Source organism: Delphinus delphis, chromosome 2 (genome assembly GCF_949987515.2).
Source record: "Delphinus delphis chromosome 2, mDelDel1.2, whole genome shotgun sequence".
NCBI classification, from domain to species: domain Eukaryota; kingdom Metazoa; phylum Chordata; class Mammalia; order Artiodactyla; family Delphinidae; genus Delphinus; species Delphinus delphis.
The window spans coordinates 84812876-84831843 of record NC_082684.1 but is presented as its reverse complement, the minus strand read 5'-3'; the positions used below and the strand labels follow the sequence as shown (position 1 = coordinate 84831843).

The 18968-nt window shown below is 53.9% G+C and overlaps 1 protein-coding gene and 2 long non-coding RNA genes across 3 annotated transcripts in view; 2 read left to right on the top strand and 1 right to left on the bottom strand.

Annotated features, from left to right (window-relative positions):
• LOC132420527 (uncharacterized) overlaps nt 1-4212 on the top strand; it is a 42066-nt gene extending 37854 nt beyond the window's left edge. Inside the window, exons 2-3 of the long non-coding RNA XR_009518382.1 lie at nt 2245-2520; nt 3060-4212. This is a non-coding gene — a long non-coding RNA (uncharacterized lncRNA). The remainder of the gene's footprint in view (nt 1-2244; nt 2521-3059) is intronic.
• Nucleotides 4213-6159: 1947 nt separating this feature from the next.
• Nucleotides 6160-14924, bottom strand: VPS18 (VPS18 core subunit of CORVET and HOPS complexes). Its single transcript, XM_060005017.1, has 5 exons — nt 14559-14924; nt 13415-13556; nt 11151-11242; nt 9149-11019; nt 6160-8109 (listed from the first exon to the last, which is right to left on the bottom strand). The coding sequence occupies exons 1-5, from the start codon at nt 14647-14649 to the stop codon at nt 7384-7386; spliced, it is 2922 nt and encodes a 973-aa protein (XP_059861000.1). The 5' UTR covers nt 14650-14924; the 3' UTR covers nt 6160-7383.
• A 127-nt stretch (nt 14925-15051) lies between these two features.
• LOC132420524 (uncharacterized) overlaps nt 15052-18968 on the top strand; it is a 35674-nt gene continuing 31757 nt past the window's right edge. Inside the window, exons 1-2 of the long non-coding RNA XR_009518380.1 lie at nt 15052-15076; nt 15853-15965. This is a non-coding gene — a long non-coding RNA (uncharacterized lncRNA). The remainder of the gene's footprint in view (nt 15077-15852; nt 15966-18968) is intronic.

Below are 18968 nucleotides of genomic sequence, written 5' to 3'. Positions count from 1 at the left end.
TACGCTTTATCTGCTCCTCGTCTCTGAGGCTCTGGCTGCCCTAGTCTGAGGCGACAGGCTCTTCCCCTCCCTCCCTCCCCTCCAGTCAAGGTGGCAAAGCAGAGCCTGTTCAAGGCTGTATGGAGCCCAGACGCTGTGCCCAGACCTTCACACATCAAACCAGTGCCCAGTTCAGAGAGGGTCCGGCTGGCCCTGGGCGGGATCAGCTAGGGCAGAGCTGGGACAGCTGTTTACAGTAAACAGAAAGCTCCCGAGGAAGGAAGGAGGGGAGGGGCTGGGGTTGCCATGGAGACAGGGAAGAGCAGCAGGGCCTCGGCCCTGATCCACAGCTACTGGTAACGCATCCCTGCCCCTTCTAGAGCTGGAGGAGGCCCGAGGAAGGTCCAGACAGGCAGCCTAAGCAGGAGAGGCAGGGGCAGATTGGGCCTCAGAGCAGTGCCTGCTGAGAACACATTCCCATCTCATTATGTATGTCTACTTATTGTTAACAATAACAACTACTGTTTATTGAGCTTTTTGTTTACAGCATGCCTGACACTAGGCCCTTGAGAGTATGTTTCCTTATTTAACTCTAAAACCGGGAGATAGGCAGAATAATCATCTCTAATTTATAGATGAGGAAATTGAGGTTCAGAAAGATTAAGCCATTTGTCAAGGTCACACAGCTTGTAAGTGACAGAGCAAAATTTTTGGATCAAAAACTCTTTTACCAAGGCAGATAGGAGATGAGCTAGCAGGTGAAGGTCTGAGCCACTCAGCTCGTGGGGAAACTGAGTCCCCTGGGTACCAAGGGGACTTTCCCAGGCTTCTAGCGTTAGTCAAAGAGATTGCTGGGAACAGAACCCGTGTGTTCCAGCCATAACCACTAGACCACACGGCTTCTCCATGGCTTGAGCTGGGAAGGTCCAAAGAGAAACTCCCTTTCCAGCCCCAGCCTGGATCCTAGACTCTCCCGCAGCTAACAGGCTGCCCCTGAGGAGGTCAGGACGAGCCAGGGTGCTGCGGGGGATGCTGGGGGCTTTCTGCCCACACATATGGTTTCCAGATTCCAGGGGATGAAAAGGAGGCCATTGGGGGCGGAAATGGGGGATGTGCGATGACAAATTTAGACTGATTGCTTAAAAAAAAAAAAAAAAGGCCGAGAAACACTAAAAAATAAAAGCAAAAAGTCCACTAGAAAAACCAAAGGGAATTATTTGATTGCGCAGCCGAGAGCCGTGAGGCGCAGCATGGTTTAATGGGGAACAGTATCAAGGGCTCTTCTGACTTTGCTCAGAGGATGGCGGCAGAGGAGGGGCTCTGTCTGCTGTTGCTGGCTTCACCCCCTGGACTTTGGGACAGGGATAAAGTTGGGCACGGCACCTGGGTGGATGTCTGGAGTTCAGGAGCACCTGTTGGGGGGCTCTCCTATAAGGCTTGGGCCCTTTGGACTCCAAGGATCCTGCTGGCTTGTGGCCAAGGGTCCCCACGGGCTCACAGAGGGAGCTGCCCTAGGGGAGGCTCCAGCTGGTCTGTACTGAGAGCATGTGAAAAGATGAGCTGTAAGGTGGGGGACTGGGGTGTCTCTGAGTTCCAGCCTTAAAGGGAAATGGCCAGGAACAGAAGGTAAAAGGGAGGACAGCTGCCTGGAATTCTGGCCTGCAGCAGGCCCAAAGGGTCAAAGGTCAAGGGGGGGACAAGGGGGACTTCCTGAGGCTCTCAGGGGAGTGCCAGCCAGCCAGGCTGTTGTGCAAGCTCTGGGCTGGACCATAAGGGCAGGCTGGCAGAGGAGCCACGCCTGGCCCAGTCCCCTCAGCCTCTCCTAACTGTCCCCTGGAGCTGGAGTAGTGCCCTCTCTCCTCCAGGAAACCAGGACCCTGTCCCCCAAGGTAGCACCCCTGTCCCACCTCAGTGGCCTCATTCTATATGCCTGAGTGCTTCCTCTCTCATACTCATCCTGAACCTCTCTTCCCCAGAACGACCATCTTTTGAGAAACCAGAAAAACCTTCTCAAGTAAGCCTCTTTCTTTCAATTCCACTCTGATTTCCCACGAGGAGATCAGAGGGGTTTGTGAGGAGAGAACCATGATAGGGCTCACAGGGTCCCAGCCCTAAAGGAACAGTCACAGAGTAAAGTGGAGGAGAAGCAAGCCATCAGGGATGTGTGGGTGCCAGGCCCCGGGCTAACCACAGATGTGCTGCACTGCTCTCCCTAGACTTCATGTGAGCCTCTCAAGGTCTGCTGTGTTTATTCACATTTTACAGATGAAGAAATGGAGGTTCTGAGGGTGTGATTAAACTGACAGCTGGTAAATGACAGAGCAGAGACTGCTCTTTCCAGATCACCTCCCTGTCCCTCAGCTCAACCCACTTGACTGGAGATGGAAAGCAAGCACAACGAAGGGTCTAGGACCGTGTCTGGCTCCCAGGGGACGTGGGATCATTGCTGACCGATGCTGAATCTCATGGAGAAGGGACCGGATCCTGGATGGAGCCTCACGTCAGCCACAAATTTCTCTTCAGCATCTGTAAAATCAGGAGGTAGGATCAGCAGCTCAGTGGTTTTCAAACTTGGTTCGTGGGCATCCTGGCATCTCATAGAAATTGGGATGGAGGAGGAAATGACAGTGAATAAGGTGATCCCCGCCCCCTGCCAGCCCAGCTCCCACCAGAGATGCTCAGCATATCAATTTCAGGTATCAGACATCCACAAGGGATGTTTTTATTTGAATAAAGGTCCCACAGCACTCTATGGCCTCGATCTGAGGTCTCTGCAGCTCTGACCTTCTGGGAGCTGTGATCTAGGCAGTTTCAGGTCCTGGGCTGGGGAGAGAAGCCAGAGGATCTGGTGAGAGAAATGGAGCAGACCATGTCTGGGGTCCTAACCCTGCGGGAGGAAGCAGGTCAAGGTCAGAGCCATGAGACCACGCCTCGGCAGAGGAGGTGAGCTGGAGATACACAGCACCTGCCTCTCCACCTGGGAAACACAAATAGACCTTTGGCCACGGCAGCCTGGAAACCAGAAGTAGCACCCACCTTCCTGGGGGCCAAACCAATGCCCCTTTCTCCTTTTCTGCCAGGCCTGCCCGGGCTTGTTCTCAGTGGACATCGGTTGCTGGTCACCGACCTAGGGCCACCCTAACCTCCCGTGACCTCATGGCTCCTACTGCTCAGCTCAAGGGCTACTTCAAGTTGAAAGCTGAGAAAAGGCAAAGCTGCTCAGGGAGAGGAAAGCACCCAATAGGGGGCATTCAGCAAGCAGGGGCTAATCCCCTTGAAAGAAGAACCCTACTTTGTGCCCCTTTTATGGCCCATCCCTAGCCAAAGTTTGTCCCTCTGCCTCACTTTGCCCTTTTGGAAGCTGGGCATAAGAATGGTGTCCCTCTCCTGGTGGCTTCAGCATGTATAGCTCCCTGAATATCGTCATCTCCATGGTCCAGGTGGAGGAGAAAGCTGAAGGTGGCCCAAGGACTAGAACCATCTAGCATCCTCCTTCTGTCCTACTGCCCATCCCGGGCCTGCCTCTGACCACCATTCACCCTCAACCTGCTGCAGGGCCCAGCCTTGCTCCACGTAAGCAAAGATGCCAGCAGGGTCCTTTGTGGGGCTGCTCCCCTGTGGCACTCCCTAGGGGCCCCACCATGGGGCAACAGATGGACCTATGGTCTCTACAGAACAATGGTGGGGGAGGGGCCCTGGCATCGCCTGCCCCAAACAGGAAGTGCTGCATGAGCTTCAAAGAACTGGCAGGGCCAAGGGGCTGAGCGGCTGGAGCCACTGCCAGGACTGGCGGCTGCCTGAAGAGATGCCTGCCAGCCTCGGGATGCCCAGCCTTCAGTGGGGGTGGGGCTGCAGTGGCAAGGGCAGCTGGGTTTTGGGCAGAGGATGCTTTGCGCCCTCAGTGCAGCAGCCTCTGACCTGGAAGCAGGCTGAGGGAAGGGGGCTCCGACACAAGGCTGTTTCCCGGCTCTGCTGCCACCCGCCAGCGGGACTGCAGGTTCTTTCCCAGGCCACAGTGGGTCTGGCCCTCCAGCAAGTAACCGTGAGGGGCAGGGCTGGCACCAAGCCTGCCGCCCACTCCCTGCCTCCTGCTCCCAGCTGCTCTGCTCAGAGCCTTTTCCTCTCCACTTCCTGTTCACACAGGGGGGGGCGGGAAGTGGAGGGAGGAAGTTGGGGGGAGGCGTGTAGGGGGGACCCATTGAATAAAAGGAATTAACCGTTTCCCTCCTCTGACCTCTGGGAATTTCCGCCTGTGAAAGTGTCTCGAAGAATCTGCAGAGCTGGGGCAGTGGGGAGGAGGTGCGCCCCTCGTGGCCCCCTCCCCTTCTCCCTCCCCCGGTGGTAGTGGCGGGCCTGATAACTCCCTCTCGGCCCCCTAACCTTTTGTTTCCCTGGCGCCAGGGGGGCCAGCGCCAAGGGCAGCCTGGAGCCTGGAGGCCCCCTCCCAACCAATGGGGTTGGGGTGCCCGGCCTGTGACCCGAGCTCGGGGCAGGGGGACACTGCGCAGGAGCTGCGGGAGTTGGTGGTCCTGGGGGAATGAGCTCACACCCGGGCTGGCCAGGCTCTGAGCCCCGCGCCCTCCCTGCCAGGGTTGGTGCCTTTGGCCAGTCTGCCTTGGGGACAGGAGAAGGGCGGTGAGCGGGTCACTCAGGCCTCAGACGTAGGGCGGGCACACCCTCCGGGGGCCACTCCCCCCTGGAGCGGAGGAAAGGAGACGGTGAGTTCAGGAAACCAGTAGACAGCGCCCCCTAGTGCCCACCGCTGACTCGGCCAGGCGGCCCCCCAGGGCCCTCTCAAGGGCGGGCCTCAGGAAGCACCTGCTCTCCAGGACCAGTGGCCGCCCTGCATCTCCCCCAGGTGGCTTCCTTGTTTACAGGCCTCCTGCCCTGATCCCAGCGTCACTGCCTGTGGCCACTCCTCCTATTTCCAGTGACCGCTCCAGGAGCAGCTCATTCATCTTGGCCCCTACCCACGTAGCTGCTCCCCCACCCCACCCCCTCCTGGCCCTCCCCCAGGCTTAGGGCCAAGGCCCAGAGGGCCGTCTCTCTCCCCTCCACTCCAGGCCTTGCTTGGTTTCCAGGGATCTAAGAGCTGTGGCTTCCCGTTGCCCTGACTCAACGGAACCCCATTCTGTCAGTGCCAGAGAAGACTGGGGCCTTTTTCCAGGAAAGAGGAAGCAGCCTAGGACCAGATGGGCAGGCTTAAGAGAGGACAGAAGGGGCAGGGGTGTCCCAAGCTGTCTTAGCCAAGTCCTCTGGGAGGAGGGAGCAATAGGGCAGTGTCTGTTTAACTAACATGTATTAGGCACCCATTATGTGCAAAGACAGAAGCCCCAAGCTGTTTCAAGTAAGCAAGTGACCATGCCAGTGGTGGGCCAAGGTTTATACCTAGTTCTCACTGACAGTGAGGAATACGACCCTGAGCCCACTACTGGGCATGTCTAGGTGTGAGGGGAGCCTTAGGCCACATGGGGAGCGGGAGCCCTCCAAATCTTCCCGGAACGGGGGAAATGGAACAGGATTAGGATGCCCTCTACTCACCCAGCGGGACCCTACCCCCCATTTGCTTCCACTCTGGCTTCTGGGGCAAGATGGGGAGTCTGAGGCTCATCAAAGATGGGCAGCTTCTGGCCCTATCCCTTGGCAGGGGCCATGAAGAGACCCCGTTGTTCTAGTGGCTGGAAAAGAATAAGCAGGGCAAGATTCTCCCAGGGCTGAAGGAGATAAAAGTCTTGGAAGAGGATTAGGCTGCAGGGGCAAGAGAGACGCCTGCAGTCACTAGCTAGGTGACCTGACCCCAGCCTGATTCCAGGAACACTCACTTTTTATTTTGTTTCAGTCTGGGCGGCTGATAGACCACACCCATAAACCTGGGCAGTGGACTGTGAACACCAGTCCATGGAGCAAAGGGTGCTCAGCTGATATCACGGGAAGGCCCTGCTTCAGGACTCCCTAGGGCTTAGCCTCGAGCCACGACTAAAGAACTGTAAGCTGGGGGGATGGGCAGGTCAAAGGAGATAGATGGGGAGAAAACATATCTGCCAAATGCCATGGATGGTGGCAGTGGTAGTCTCGCCTCCATGTTGGACCTCAACATTATGGTTAAGGGACTTCCCTGGCGGTCCAGTGATTAAGACTATGTGCTTCCAATGCAGGGGGCACAGGTTTGATTCCTGGTCGAGGAACTAAGATCCCGCATGCCACGCAGCTTGGCCAAAAAAAATCATGGTTTAATGCCAGACAGTCGTAGGGCAGTATCAAAACTGGGCAGAAGTTGAGAAGGCAGGGATGCAGGCTGGCAAAGGGAGGGGCAAGCAAAATCTAGCATGCGTAAGGGCCAGTGGAGGGAGGAAGAACGAGGGGCTTAGATTTATGGTTAGGCAGTGGAGATTACCAGAAAACTCTTGGGAACAACTACGGAGGGAATAGACCTAGGAAGCACCAGTGGAGAAAGTGACTTGAGAAATCAGCGCCCCCTGCTGCCTGAGTGTGGAGGGTTCTGTGGGGAGCAACACCACCTGCTGGCCAAAGGGAAGAACAGTCCCTGCTCCTAGGTGGGCCCTAATTACCAACAGAAGCCTGGAGTCAGAACGGATACAGTGGAAGGCAAAGAAGTGAGCAGAAAATGGCAAAATCATCCTGTCACATCTCCAGGAAAAGGAGCAAGGGCCAAGGCTTGAACATGCAGGGCCCTGGCAGCTTCCCCGTGACACCCTAGCCCCTCTTGGAGATCACTCACACACCACTCTGCCCAGCATCAACACAAAGCCATCAACTCCACAGTCACCAGTGCAGACAGTTTAATGCTCTCCACCCCATCACCATCTCCCACTGTCCTCCGTGAGGCCCTCTGCCCCAGGGTACCCCTCACACTGGAGCCCCAGACAGTGTGCACAAGAGCATGCCCACCATCAGCACCACCTTTCCCCCCACCCCATGCCCAGGACTTGGAGGGGTTGTCTTTTCACCTGTGGGACCTAGAAGCCGACAGAAGAGAGGGCTTCTGAGGGAGAAGAGCCACAGAGTGAAAAGGAATAATGGTAGGTAGTGCTCCAGAAAGAGAACATGATGTGTGTGAGGAGGGAAAAGGACGAAAGAGCTGTTAGGCGCAGGGGGAATGGTAATGGGGTCAGAATTATGACTTCTCCAGGCTAAGGCCCTCCGTTGGGAAGCAGGCTGACGGCCTAGCAAAACAGCAGCTCTAAGGCAGCCCTGAAGAACAGCACGGGCAGCTGGCAGAATGCACTCGTAGCTCACCCCTCGAGGACAACAGCTATGATTCTGCTCCCCCCACCACAGTCCCAGCCCAGCAGCCTCCAGGAGACCAAGGACAGATGATGCTGTGGCCTTCCCAAGAAGGGACAGCCCCCAACCGCCTGCCCGCCTATCGGGGTTGACACATTCCTACAACCAACTGAGGTGCTCCTCCTCGTAGCGCTGAGGGTCGATGAAGGGCCGGTCAATAGAGCGGATCATCAGCTCTCCACAGTACACGCACTCAGCGGCCACCAGTTCATCCAGGTCAGCCTTGAGCTGTTCCCGGCTGGGCCCCCCGGTGGCAGCGCCCCCCTCGGCCTCCTTAGCCCGGGCAGAGCCCTTGGCAGGGGGTGGAGCGGCGCCCAGCTTTCGCTGTAGCTCCTCGAGCCGAGCCTGCTTGTAGGCCGGCAGGCCAGGCCGCACGGCCTGCAGCAGGCAGTCAGCGTGGAACATGTGGCCACAAAGGAAGAGGTAAAAAGGGCGGTTGAGCAGGGGGAAGTCGCAGGTGGCACATTTGTCCTGGGGCTCCACGGTGCCATAGCGGCCCCGCAGCTCCTGCAGGTCTCGCCGGATGCGCTGGGCGCTGGCCGTGGCCTCTTCCATCTCCCGCTGCAGCTCTTGGATGTGGTGGTTGTAAGCCTTCAGCGAGCTGCAGATCGCCTCCTTGAAGTGGTCGATGGTGACGAAGTCAGGGAAGAAAGGCAGCACGTCCTCGATCTTGAGCAGGGGGCAGCTGGCCAGGCAGGCCATGGCCGTCTGCACATCCTCCTCCTCCTGCACCACATGCCGAGCAATCTTCAGCCACAGCTTCTTGCGTAGCTCCTCATCTTCCTCGGGCAGGTCAGCACACTGCTTGGCCAGGTCCACGTCCACCTGTGGGGAGGCTGAGAGCGTTAGGGTCAGGTCCCACTCAGGACAGGGTCTGTGGGAAAGACAGAGGCCCAGCACTCCAGGCAGCAAGTGAGACGGGGCTCCTCGGGGCTGGGAAGGAACCTGTCTCAGTAATGGGCCTGCCTCTGTCAGAGCTACACAAACGCTACTTATGATGGTGGGCCTGCAATTTTAGTGAATTTACAAATCACCTGGGGAGCACATCCAAAATACAGATTTCTGGGCCCCCTCCACAGACATTTTGATTCAGTAAGTCCTGGGTTCAGACCCAGGAATTCCTTTTTTTTTTTGGCCTCGCTGCGTGGCTTGCGGGATCTTAGTTCCCCGACCAGGGATCAAACCCACGCCCTTGGTAGTGAAAGTGCAGAGTTCTAACCACTGGACCACCAGGGAATTCCCTCGAATTTTATTTATTTATTTATTTATTTTTTGCAGTACGCGGGCCTCTCACTGTTGTGGCCTCTCCCACTGCGGAGCACAGGCTCCGGACGCGCAGGCTCAGCGGCCATGGCTCACGGGCCCAGCCGCTCCGCGGCATGTGGGATCTTCCCGGACCGGGGCATGAACCCATGTCCCCTGCATCGGCAGGCAGACTCTCAACCACTGCGCCACCAGGGAAGCCCCCCCTCGAATTTTAAATAGCACTTCACACGATCCTACGCAGGTGACAATTCATGATTTGAGCAATGCAACTCAGCACTTTCCCCTTCTGCAATTGTGGCTAGCAGGTACGCAGAATTTACCTGTGAGGGAAGTACTATAACATCATCCCCATTTTGCGTCTGAATAATCTGACGCAAAGAGAGGTTCGGAAACCAGCCTGAGGTCACACAGCTTAGTAAGAGGCAGAACCAGAATTCAAACCCTGACTTGAGTCTGTGTTCTTAACCTCTATACTACAGTTGCTATCTGGGAGAGAAGCCAGCACCCCCTAGCCACAGTGTCCCTCTGGCCCTTCAGCACCTGAAGCTACTGCTCTCCAGGCCCCTCTCCTGGATAGGGTCAAGGCTCATTGGCTCACCTGCAGGGCCAGGTCCACAGCCTCCTCATACAGCTCCAGGACCTTGTAGACATGGACGCAAGCATGGTGGTGGCCATGCTCAGCACAGAGCCGCAGCGCGTACTTGAGGTCATAATGTACCCGGTGTGGGCTGGCCCCGGCCTGCTCGAGGTAGGCCAGCAGCGAGGCTGGCTGGCCTCGGGCATAGAGCGACAGCAGGTAATTGTGAATGGCCTGCTCAGTCTCGCCCAGTACATTCACGCAGAACTCCATGTAGCGGATGGCCTGGCTCACCTGCTGGGCCTCGCCACCCTGGCTATAGTTCACCAGGGCAGGGATGAGCTGCCGGGCATCCAGCCGGCTGCCCAGCTCAATCCAGGCGTCCACCAGCTGGCGAGGGATGTGACGGATAAGGATGGGTGAGAACTTGTAGAAGAGCTGGGGGTCACGGTGGCGGGCCAGCACAGCCAGGGCCTCCTCGTAGGCCTCATGCTGGCAGTGGTATGCCACCACGCGCTCGTAGTCCTGCATGATCACAGCGAAGTATACCATGTGCTCTGTGTCCCCGTGGCTGGCGAGCAGCTCGTGGATGGAGGCCCGGCTGGCGAAGAGCCACTCCTTGTGGCGGGGGCTGCTTAGGAAGGCGCGGAAACGCTCCCGGGTTTCCCGGTAGAGGTTCAGGGCCTCAGGGTCACCCTGCAGGGCCCCGAGTCGGCTCAGGTAGAGCTCCGTCAGCCAGGCGGTAAGCAGCGTGGCCTGGGTGCGCTCAGCAGGCTTCAAACTGGCCAGTTTTCGCTGCAGGAACTCGGCCAGCGCCTCCTCCTGGTGGGCCTCCAAGAACTTGAGGGCAATCTCCTCAAAGTAGCTCTGAGTCAGGGCGTAGCAGCGGGCACTCTCCAGGTAACGATGCTGGCGGAAGCAGAAGTCGGCCTCCCGGGCCAGGACCGTGTCCAGGCAGTCAGGCCGCTCTCGACAATACTCTTTGGCCAGGTCGAAGCGGTTCATGTCCAGGTAGGTGCGCCAGACATCCCGGGCCTCCCGCTGTACCTGGTAGCGGAAGACGGCCCGCTCGGTGTGGGCCCACAGGTGGCCTGTGGAGGAGTCCTTCACCATGTGCTTCAGCGGCCCAAACTTCTCCAGGAAGTGGTCCCGCAGCACCACCTGCCCCGTCAGCGTGCACACCGCCTCCACCCGGTCCGCCAGCAGCAGCAGGAAGTGGAACTGGGTCAGGACGATGGCCAGGGGTGGGCTGGCCCCAGGACCCACCCCCTCTGGGTACTCCCAGACCCGCTCCTCGCTCAGCAGGGAGTCGGGACGCCCGCAGTCCAACGAGCCATACAACACGCCATCCCCCATCATCCAAGCGAAGGCCCGGGGCGCAGAGCGCAACTTGGGGGTGTAGAAGGCCAACTCACTGTAGCCCAGACTGCTGGGGAACTCACGGAATGGGGGTGGGTGGTCAGTGTAGGCAGCAAAGAGCCCTGAGAAGCCCTGGGCCTCAGCTCCCTCGGCTGCTCGGCCTATGAACTGGAAGAGGCGCTGCCGAGTGGTGGCGATGACAAACCCACGCCCTTCAGGGCCCCGCTCCGCCTCGAGGGAACACACAGGTGCTGGGCCCCCTTCTTCGTTTAGCACATACAATGGACGGAAGTAGAGATCCGGGGCAGGGCCGAAAAGCCCACCCTCGCTGGCCGAGAGCTCTGCTTCAAAGATCTGACCTTGGGCAGTGCCGACCAGGATGGGGCCTGTGCTGCTCTCAGTACCCAGGGCCTTGTTCCAGCCCACACTCTCCACCAGCTGCCCCTTCCAGCGTGCCAGGGGCCGAACTTTCTGTCCATTACGGTTCACGTAGAGGACCTCAGTGCTGCTCAGAGCAATCAGCAGGTGAGAGCCTGGAGTGGGGGAGAGCATGGCACCCTAGAGGATGCTATTCCCACCCTCAGATCCCACCCACCCAGGCAGTGACCTACCCTCAACATCCCCCACCCCCTACTCCCCATCTCAGAACTCTACCACCACTTACCAGTAGGGTCCAGGAACATCTTGTGAACTTTGGCATCATCCTTGCGCCCCAGCTCCATGTGGTTGGGTTCATTTGCTTTGCCTAAGTCAATGCTGTTGGGACAAGAGTCACAGCCTCACTCCAGAGAAGGGCAGATCCTTCTGTTGAATCACAGACCTCTTTATAATCTGATGAAAGGCACAGCCTTTCTTCCCTGAAATCTACATAGACACACAAAATTCTGACTACAATCCCAAGGGAACTCTGAAACACATGTGGGGTCCTCCTTAAGAACGCTCAGCTCTGAGAACACCCCCACTTCATTGTGAGAAGTCACTAAGCAGAAGTCTTTTCCTTCTGCTCAACATACCTCCAGTGCATCTAGGAAGATAGGCAGGGGTATCCCAGAATGCTGGGGTAAAAAGGGAACAACAAATAGTAGCTAATGGTTACTGAGCACTTTCTATATACCAAGCACCATGCCAAGAGCTTGAGCTAGTATGACCTCAATTAACCTTCACAATGACCTTGAGGAGTGCTCCCTTAAGATTATTTCCTATTTAAGGTATTTCCCTTATGAAATTCTTTTCAAATTATATGCTCATTCTAACTAAAGAATCAATACAACAGTGTATGAAGAAAAAGTTAATGATTTTCTTCCCAAACTCCTATTATTCCCAATGGAAAAAACTGATGTTAACATCTTTCTCCATGTTCATAATATAAACAAGCTTATTTTATCAGTTTTTACAAAAATGTTTTCACATTGTATATATGTGTGTGTATGCATATTAATTTATAATTTGCTTTTCTCACTTAATGATATTTCATGAACATCCCACTGGGTCAACAGATACAGCTAACTCATTGTTTTAATAACTGTATAATATTCCCTTTTATGGGTGAACTATAACTTAATCATTTTCCTATTGATGGATATGCAGCTTGGGTCCAGTTTTTCCTACCACAAATACTGCTGGAATCAACATCCTTGTATCTATACCTTTGTAAACTGGTACTTTTCTTTCTATGGTATGTATTCCCCAAAGTGGGACTGCCAGGTCAAAGTTATAGATATTTCAGTGTTTAACAGACATTGCCACATTATTTTTCCAAAAGATGGTGGCAATTTATACTCTTTCCAGTAATGTATGAGAGTCCATCTCTGTGTATCTTCACCAGCATCATATATTACTGTTTAAAATTTTTGCTAATCTGATAGGTTGAAAAAAAATGGTATCTTACTGTGATTTTGATTTGCATTTCCCACAGGCTGAAAATTATTTTCAGATGTTTACTGGAAAATTTGTAGTTCCTCTTCTGTGAACTGCTTGTTTATCTTGTTTACCCTCCCTTTTCTATTGAACCGTCTTTTTTCTTTTTTTTTTTTTTTTTTTGGCTGCACCTCACAGCTTGCGGGATCTTAGTTCCCCAACCGGGGACTGAACCTGGGCCCCAGCAGTGAAAGCGCCAAGTCCTAACCACTGGACCACAAGGGAATTCCCTGGACTGTCTTTTTCTTATTAATTTCTAAGGGCTTTTTAAGGAACAGGAATGTAAATCTTCAGTCATATGTGGAAAAACATTATTTTCCCACCATCTTTTGTCCTGACCTGCTTCATATGCTTTTTTATTTTTATTCTGTCATAACAGCAATCACTACGTGGTCAAATCTATCTACCTTTTCCCTTGTGGATTCTGGATTTTCTAGCTTGAGTAAGAAGGTCTCTCTTCAGCCCAAGAACATTGAAATTTATTAAATATTCTTTTAACATTCACACTATTTTTTGTATTCAAATAATTATTCCACTTAGAATTCATTTTTATGATACAGAGGTTTAGCTCTGTTTCATCCCAGATGGTTATTCTGGATAGATAAACAATTTTGCTGACACCTTTGTCATATATTAGTTCCATTTACTTATACTATTTATTTCCAGTTTTATTGAGATATTTTATTTCCATTTATAGTGGATTTATTTCAGGACTCTAGACCGTTTCGCTTATCTACATGACTAACTTGTGGGTTGGTACTGTCTTTAACAGATGAAGGGACGTGTTCAGAAAGACTGGGTGACTTTCCATCCCTGTTAAGTGGGAGAGCTGAGCTCAGAGTCCGGGTCTACTATGCTACTGGTTCTCTTTAGGAAGGGATAGGATATTTCCTGAACATTCCAAATCCACTGTTTAACCTGCCCAGAGTGGAAAAAAGGCCCGGTCAGTCAGTAGTTCCAAAATACCACCAATCCACTCCCTACTCCTAAACCTTTTGGGTCCTCACTTACCGGAGTAGTGTATCCTTGCCCAGGCTCATGCAGAGCTGATTGCAGGAGACGACAAGACTGGTGATACGCTCAGAAGGGGTAAAGTCAATGCGCTGCCTCGTGAAAATGGGCACTTCCTTCTCTAGCTGGGCATTCACATATCCTAGGTGAGGAGCCAAGGAAAGGTTAGCTATGGAACAGAGGGAGGAAGGGCAACATATTCCTCTCCACCTTCCCAACATATTGCTACCCCGGGACCTTGGTGAGCCAGCACTTGAATACCAATATATCAAGCAGTTTGCTAATCACCTCTACATTAGTCCTAGGCTACATTAGGGGTTCTGGGCTCTTCCCACATCTCTGAAAGCAGTGAGGGGTTGATTCTTTGAACCCTTGGGATGCTGTTACACCATGATATACCTGCTCCCAGTGGTAATGTGGTGGGCGGGGAAGGGTTGGGTGTTCTCCCTTATCAATCTTTGGCCAAGCAATCCCAGCTCAACTAAAGTAGTCTAGTTCCGCTCTCTCCCCTCCTCCTTGCCCATGCAGTAATACTCTCAGTGAGTCTCCAGAAGAATGAGGGCGGAGGGATCCTTGGGGAATCCTTCCAATCAGTTGGTTAACAAACTGCTGCAAAAACTTCCCCTCAACGCCCAGATGCACACAGCTCTAGCAAAAGCCTAAAGTACTTCATTTTCCCCTGTTCAGTGACAAAGTTCCCTCTAGGACCATCCCTCCTTCCCCTACAACATTCCCATTTCACCAGTTCTTTGCCCACTCTTTTCCTCCCACCTCCAGAAGGGGCCTGGTGGGAAAAACACTGAATCAGATGAAGCCTATTCTCATCTGAGCCTATTCTCATCTGAGCCTATTCTCAGTTTTCCCAACTGCGGCCCTGTAAGCAAGACACTTCCTTATCTGAGTTCCAGTTCCCTCTTAGAAGGACCCTAGTGGCAGGGCCTAGATCACGCGGCTGCTCTTGCTGCTCTTTCAATCTTCGACCATCCACCAGCTGGGGGCCATAAGTGCCTGAGGAGAATCAAGGGCCTAGACCCAGACTGCACGTCCAGGAGGTGAACCCGAGCTCCTGGAGCCAACCCCTCCGCTCCTCTCTTGCAGATGCCAGGAGAGCTAAGAGGTGCAGAGGCGCCCTCACTTCCCTTACCCGAGTGGGGGATGCCGACGCTGGGGCAGCCGGGCTGCAAGACGGCCGAGCGGGAGAGGGAGTCCTCGTATTCATCCAGGATAGACGCCATGGTGCCCGGCCTGTGGGTCCTCCGTCTTGGGCCCAGGGATTACAACAGGGCTCCCCCCAGGGATCCCCGTCTCCCCGGATTGGAAGCTGCGACTCCCCAGCCTCGACAGGGATCTGACAGATCCTGGCAATCCGCCGCCGCCGCCGACTCCTCCTCTTTAAAATCCTGAGGATCTTCTCACTCTCGCCTTATAGAGCGAGAAGACCGGGGAGCTCTCCCCCTTGAATCTGGCGCAGTACTGCACCCAACTCCCGCCCCCAGGAGACCACCGGCTCCCCCTAGCCGATCTCAGGTGATCCCAACCTCCCCCGAGCAGCTCAGCTGACTCCCGCCCCCGGGACGCGCGCCTTTAACGTCACTTCCGGGTTCTCAGAAGCCCGCGTTTGCTCCCGCAGAGAAGTCGCGAGGCTGGCCCCTGGGAGATGAGGTGAGGACTGCGGCGGGAGGGCGGGGCCGGGGTGGTGGTGGTGTGGGGGGGCTGGGCAAGGCCTATCCCGCTCTCGAGGGGAGTCGGGTGGGGGAGCGTTGCACATGTCCGAGCTGTAGACCAGCTGGGTGGTGGGCGGGCCCCTCTGAACACAGGCCCCTCTGGACCCTGCTGCAGTTCCAGGCTTTGACACCAGGAGGCAATCCCAGCTTTCTCAAACCCCCTTCCCCCACCCGCCCAGCGCAATCTACCCCCAGACAAGGAGCGGGTCCCCAGCACCTTTCAGGCCCAGGCTTCCCTCCCTCAGAAGACTGCTCAGCCTCTGTCCAGCTCCCGCTCCCACCTTTTAAAACAGCCCGTTGGGGACATCCCTGGTTGCGCAGTGGTTAAGAATCTGCCTGCCAACGCAGGGGACACAGGTTCGAGCCCTGGTCCGGCAAGATCCCCCATGCCACAGAGCAACTAAGCTCATGCGCCACAACTACTGAGCCTGCGCTCTAGAGCCCGTGCTCTGCAACAAGGGAAGCCACCACAATAAGAAGCCTGCGCACTGCAGGAAGAGTAGCCCCCAATTGCGGCAACTAGAGAAAGCCTGTGCACAGCAACAAAGACCCAGTGCTGCCAAAATTTTTTAAAAATAAAATAAATAACTTTTTAAAATAAATAAATAAACAGCCCGTTGCCCTAGGTCCCCAAGAGAACCTCCCGTTCTTCAATCTAATCGCCATCATAATCCTACCTTCACAAGGCACTGGCCTCTCTTCTCCCACATCCAGGGGCCCACCAGGTCCAGAAAGTGGCAGAGCTGGTGGCTTGGCCAGCAGGAAGCCATGCTCGTGACGTGTACCCAGGAACATGGCCACAGCGCTGTGGGAGCACGCAGGAGCGGGTAAGAAATGCCTGAAAAGCCTGGCAGGAACGAGAGACAAGAGATGTTGGAGGCGGGTGGGGAATCCAGAGAGGCGGAACTGCGAGAGTTTGGGTGCAGCTGCTGTTGGGTTTCTCTCTTCCACCGGCCTAGGCGACCCAGACAGCGTGTGTTCCTTTCTGGGGCCCATGGGCCTTGCTACCTTGCTAAAGTGAAGGCTCTAGGCCAGGGTCACCGGTGTCCTGGCTTTAACTGGTAGCCTGAGAGTAATGACTAAGCGCGCCTCCTGTATTCTCAAAAGCGTCCAGGTGTGCACCGTACATTGTGTGGTTATGCTTTTCTTGCCGAACTTTCCTGGTAGGCGCAGAGGACTGGACCCTCACCAGCCCTCAGAGAAGGCTCTCTGGGCCTGCAGTGGCCCCGGCCTGGTTCGTGGGCCAAAATAACTTCTCGCTGCTCCCGGGTCGGCTTCTCCTGCCCGAAACCTGCGGCCACGACGCGGCTGTACCGCCAGGGGCGCTGCGCGGCAGGCTAGGTCCCAAGAGGGAGGGTGCCCGAGCTGGGAGGTAGGGAGGTTTCCGCCTTGGGAATAGTGATCCCAGGTTGGGGGCTGCTAGTTTGTAAGGCTCCACCCCAGATCACCTGCCGGCTGCATTTAGGGAAATACAGATAGGTCCAGACAGAGGTCAAATAACCAGAAATACCTTTTCTGAGTAACCCATGATGTGCCAAGCACCACACTAAGTTCCTAATATTCATTGTTATTTCATCTTCACACTAATGCTGTGAAATAGGCACTGCCCTTTTCCACACATTATGAAACCGGCAACTGAAATTCAACATGGTGGAGCAATTTGTCCAAGGTCATGTGGCCAGGAAGTGGGGAAGCCAGGAGGCAATATTCAAATCCAAGCAGATGCTGAAGGGTTCACCACCACACTCTCCATGATGCCAGTACAAGCTGAGGGAAGGGGTATACAACGGGATCCTCAGGTCTGGACTGTGCAGAGAGAATGTCCCCCCTGCATGGAGTGGTTAGCATGGGAGGGGTGTCTCAGGGACACAGAATCCTTCCAGCCACCTCCTCACTGTCCCCAGAGTCTCCCTCTTGGTTCCACTGCTCTCTGGAATGTATGGGGTGGTGCCTAAGTGGGCCTTGCTTGCTACAGATTCAGTACATACTCTCTGTTGAGTTGATTACAGCAGTTTCCCCCCACATACTCATTATTTAATGTTAGACTGGACTTTGGAGTAAGAGTCAGAGACCAGCCTTCTTGTTCCTGCCCAGTCACTCAGTAGCTGTGACACTGTGTGCATTTGATGCTCTTAGCTTTGGTCTCCTCATCTACAGAAATAGATATAATGATACCTAGTAGGTCTGTGTTGAAGAGTAAATGAGGTGATCTAGGTGAAAGTTCCTTGCGATAGCACAATCCAACGTAGAGCATGCACTCGATAAACTCTAAATGTGGCTTTAATCTGACAGTGGACTCTCAAGTCCACCATCTCCATGAAGCCTCTCTGGACCACAACTTCTCCCTCATAACTGCTATGGCTTTCCTTGCATCGATCTCTACTGGCACCTAATTATGAAACATGGGCATTTTGCTTTTACATAACAGAAGCTGACTGAGGGGAATAACTCAGACATTCCTGAGCACCAGAATACAGAGATGCCTTAGGGAACTCACAGCTGGAGATACAGATCCACCAGCTCTGACCCCTCAAAACCCATGTGGTAGTTGCTATGAGACAGGTAAGGGCTGACTGCTGGGCCAGGGAGGGAGAACACTGGTGTATGAAAGCTGATGAATTTGAGTTAAGACTTGAAGTGCGTGTATGATTTCCAAGGGTAAAAAAGGGAAAGCATTAAGCAAGCCTCAAGAAAACCAAGAGCAGAGACCTGCAGATAGTGTGATGTTGCAGGTGGGTGTGGGGGGAGCTGGAGCACTGGGAGTAGGGCAGTGGGAGAAATGGGACCGGTTGAGCTACATTGTGAAAGCTATTGAATGGCCATCAGAAGGTTTTGGCTGGGGATGAAACCATCTGATGTGGGTTCTGGAAAGATGGGTGGAGGCTTGGGTGGAGTCCACATCAGAGAGGATGAGCTCTGAGGAGACATTTCTGAGGAAGGGGGTCACTGAGCTCAGTGTCAAGTTAAACACTGGGGGGAGGGAGGCCAGGAAGGAGGCCAGTGCAGGACTGCTCTTGAGACACCTGGCAGATGGTACAGTAACAACTTTGGGAGGAGGAGGAGCTGGGGGTGGGGTTGGGGGGGGAGCAGAGGTCATATGCTTCAGCTCAGTCTGGATGGTTGCACTTGAGGCCCCTGCAGGTATTTACTCCAAGAGACCCAGCACCTGTAAGGCATTCACTAACTAATTGTTTATTAAACAACTGCATGAATGAGCTTTCTCATGCTTCAGTTTCCAATCTGTAAAAGGAGAAAAATCTACCTTGTAGCATTGTATTATAGGATACTATGTAAGTCACTCTGTGCCTGCCTAAAGCTAGATAATGCTCAATACAAGTTAACTATAGTAGTAATTGTTGACTGAATGAAGACTTGGACCGAAAGAAATAATTTTATTGACTTAGAGAGTAATTAGTTTGTTTTTTCTTTTCATTGAAAAACAGTCTACATTCTTTTTTTTTTTGGCCGTGCGGCATTGTGGGATCTTAGTTCCCTGACCAGGGATTGAACCTGTGCCCCCGGAGTCCTAATCACTGGACCACCAGGGAATTCCCCAAAAATAGTCTACATTCTTTATTCTACTTCAGAGTATCTGAGACTGTTCTGACTAGGAAGCCTTAGGCTGATAGTAGATCTCTTTTTTTTTATTATTATTATTGAAGTATAGTCAGTTTACAATGTTGTGTTAGTTTCAGGTGTACAACAAAGTGATTCAGTTACACATATTTTTTTTTCTCAGATTCTTTTCCCATGTATTGAGTAGAGTTCCCTGTGCTATATAGTAGGTCCTTGTTGTTTATCTATTTAGTACATAGTAGTGTGTATATGTT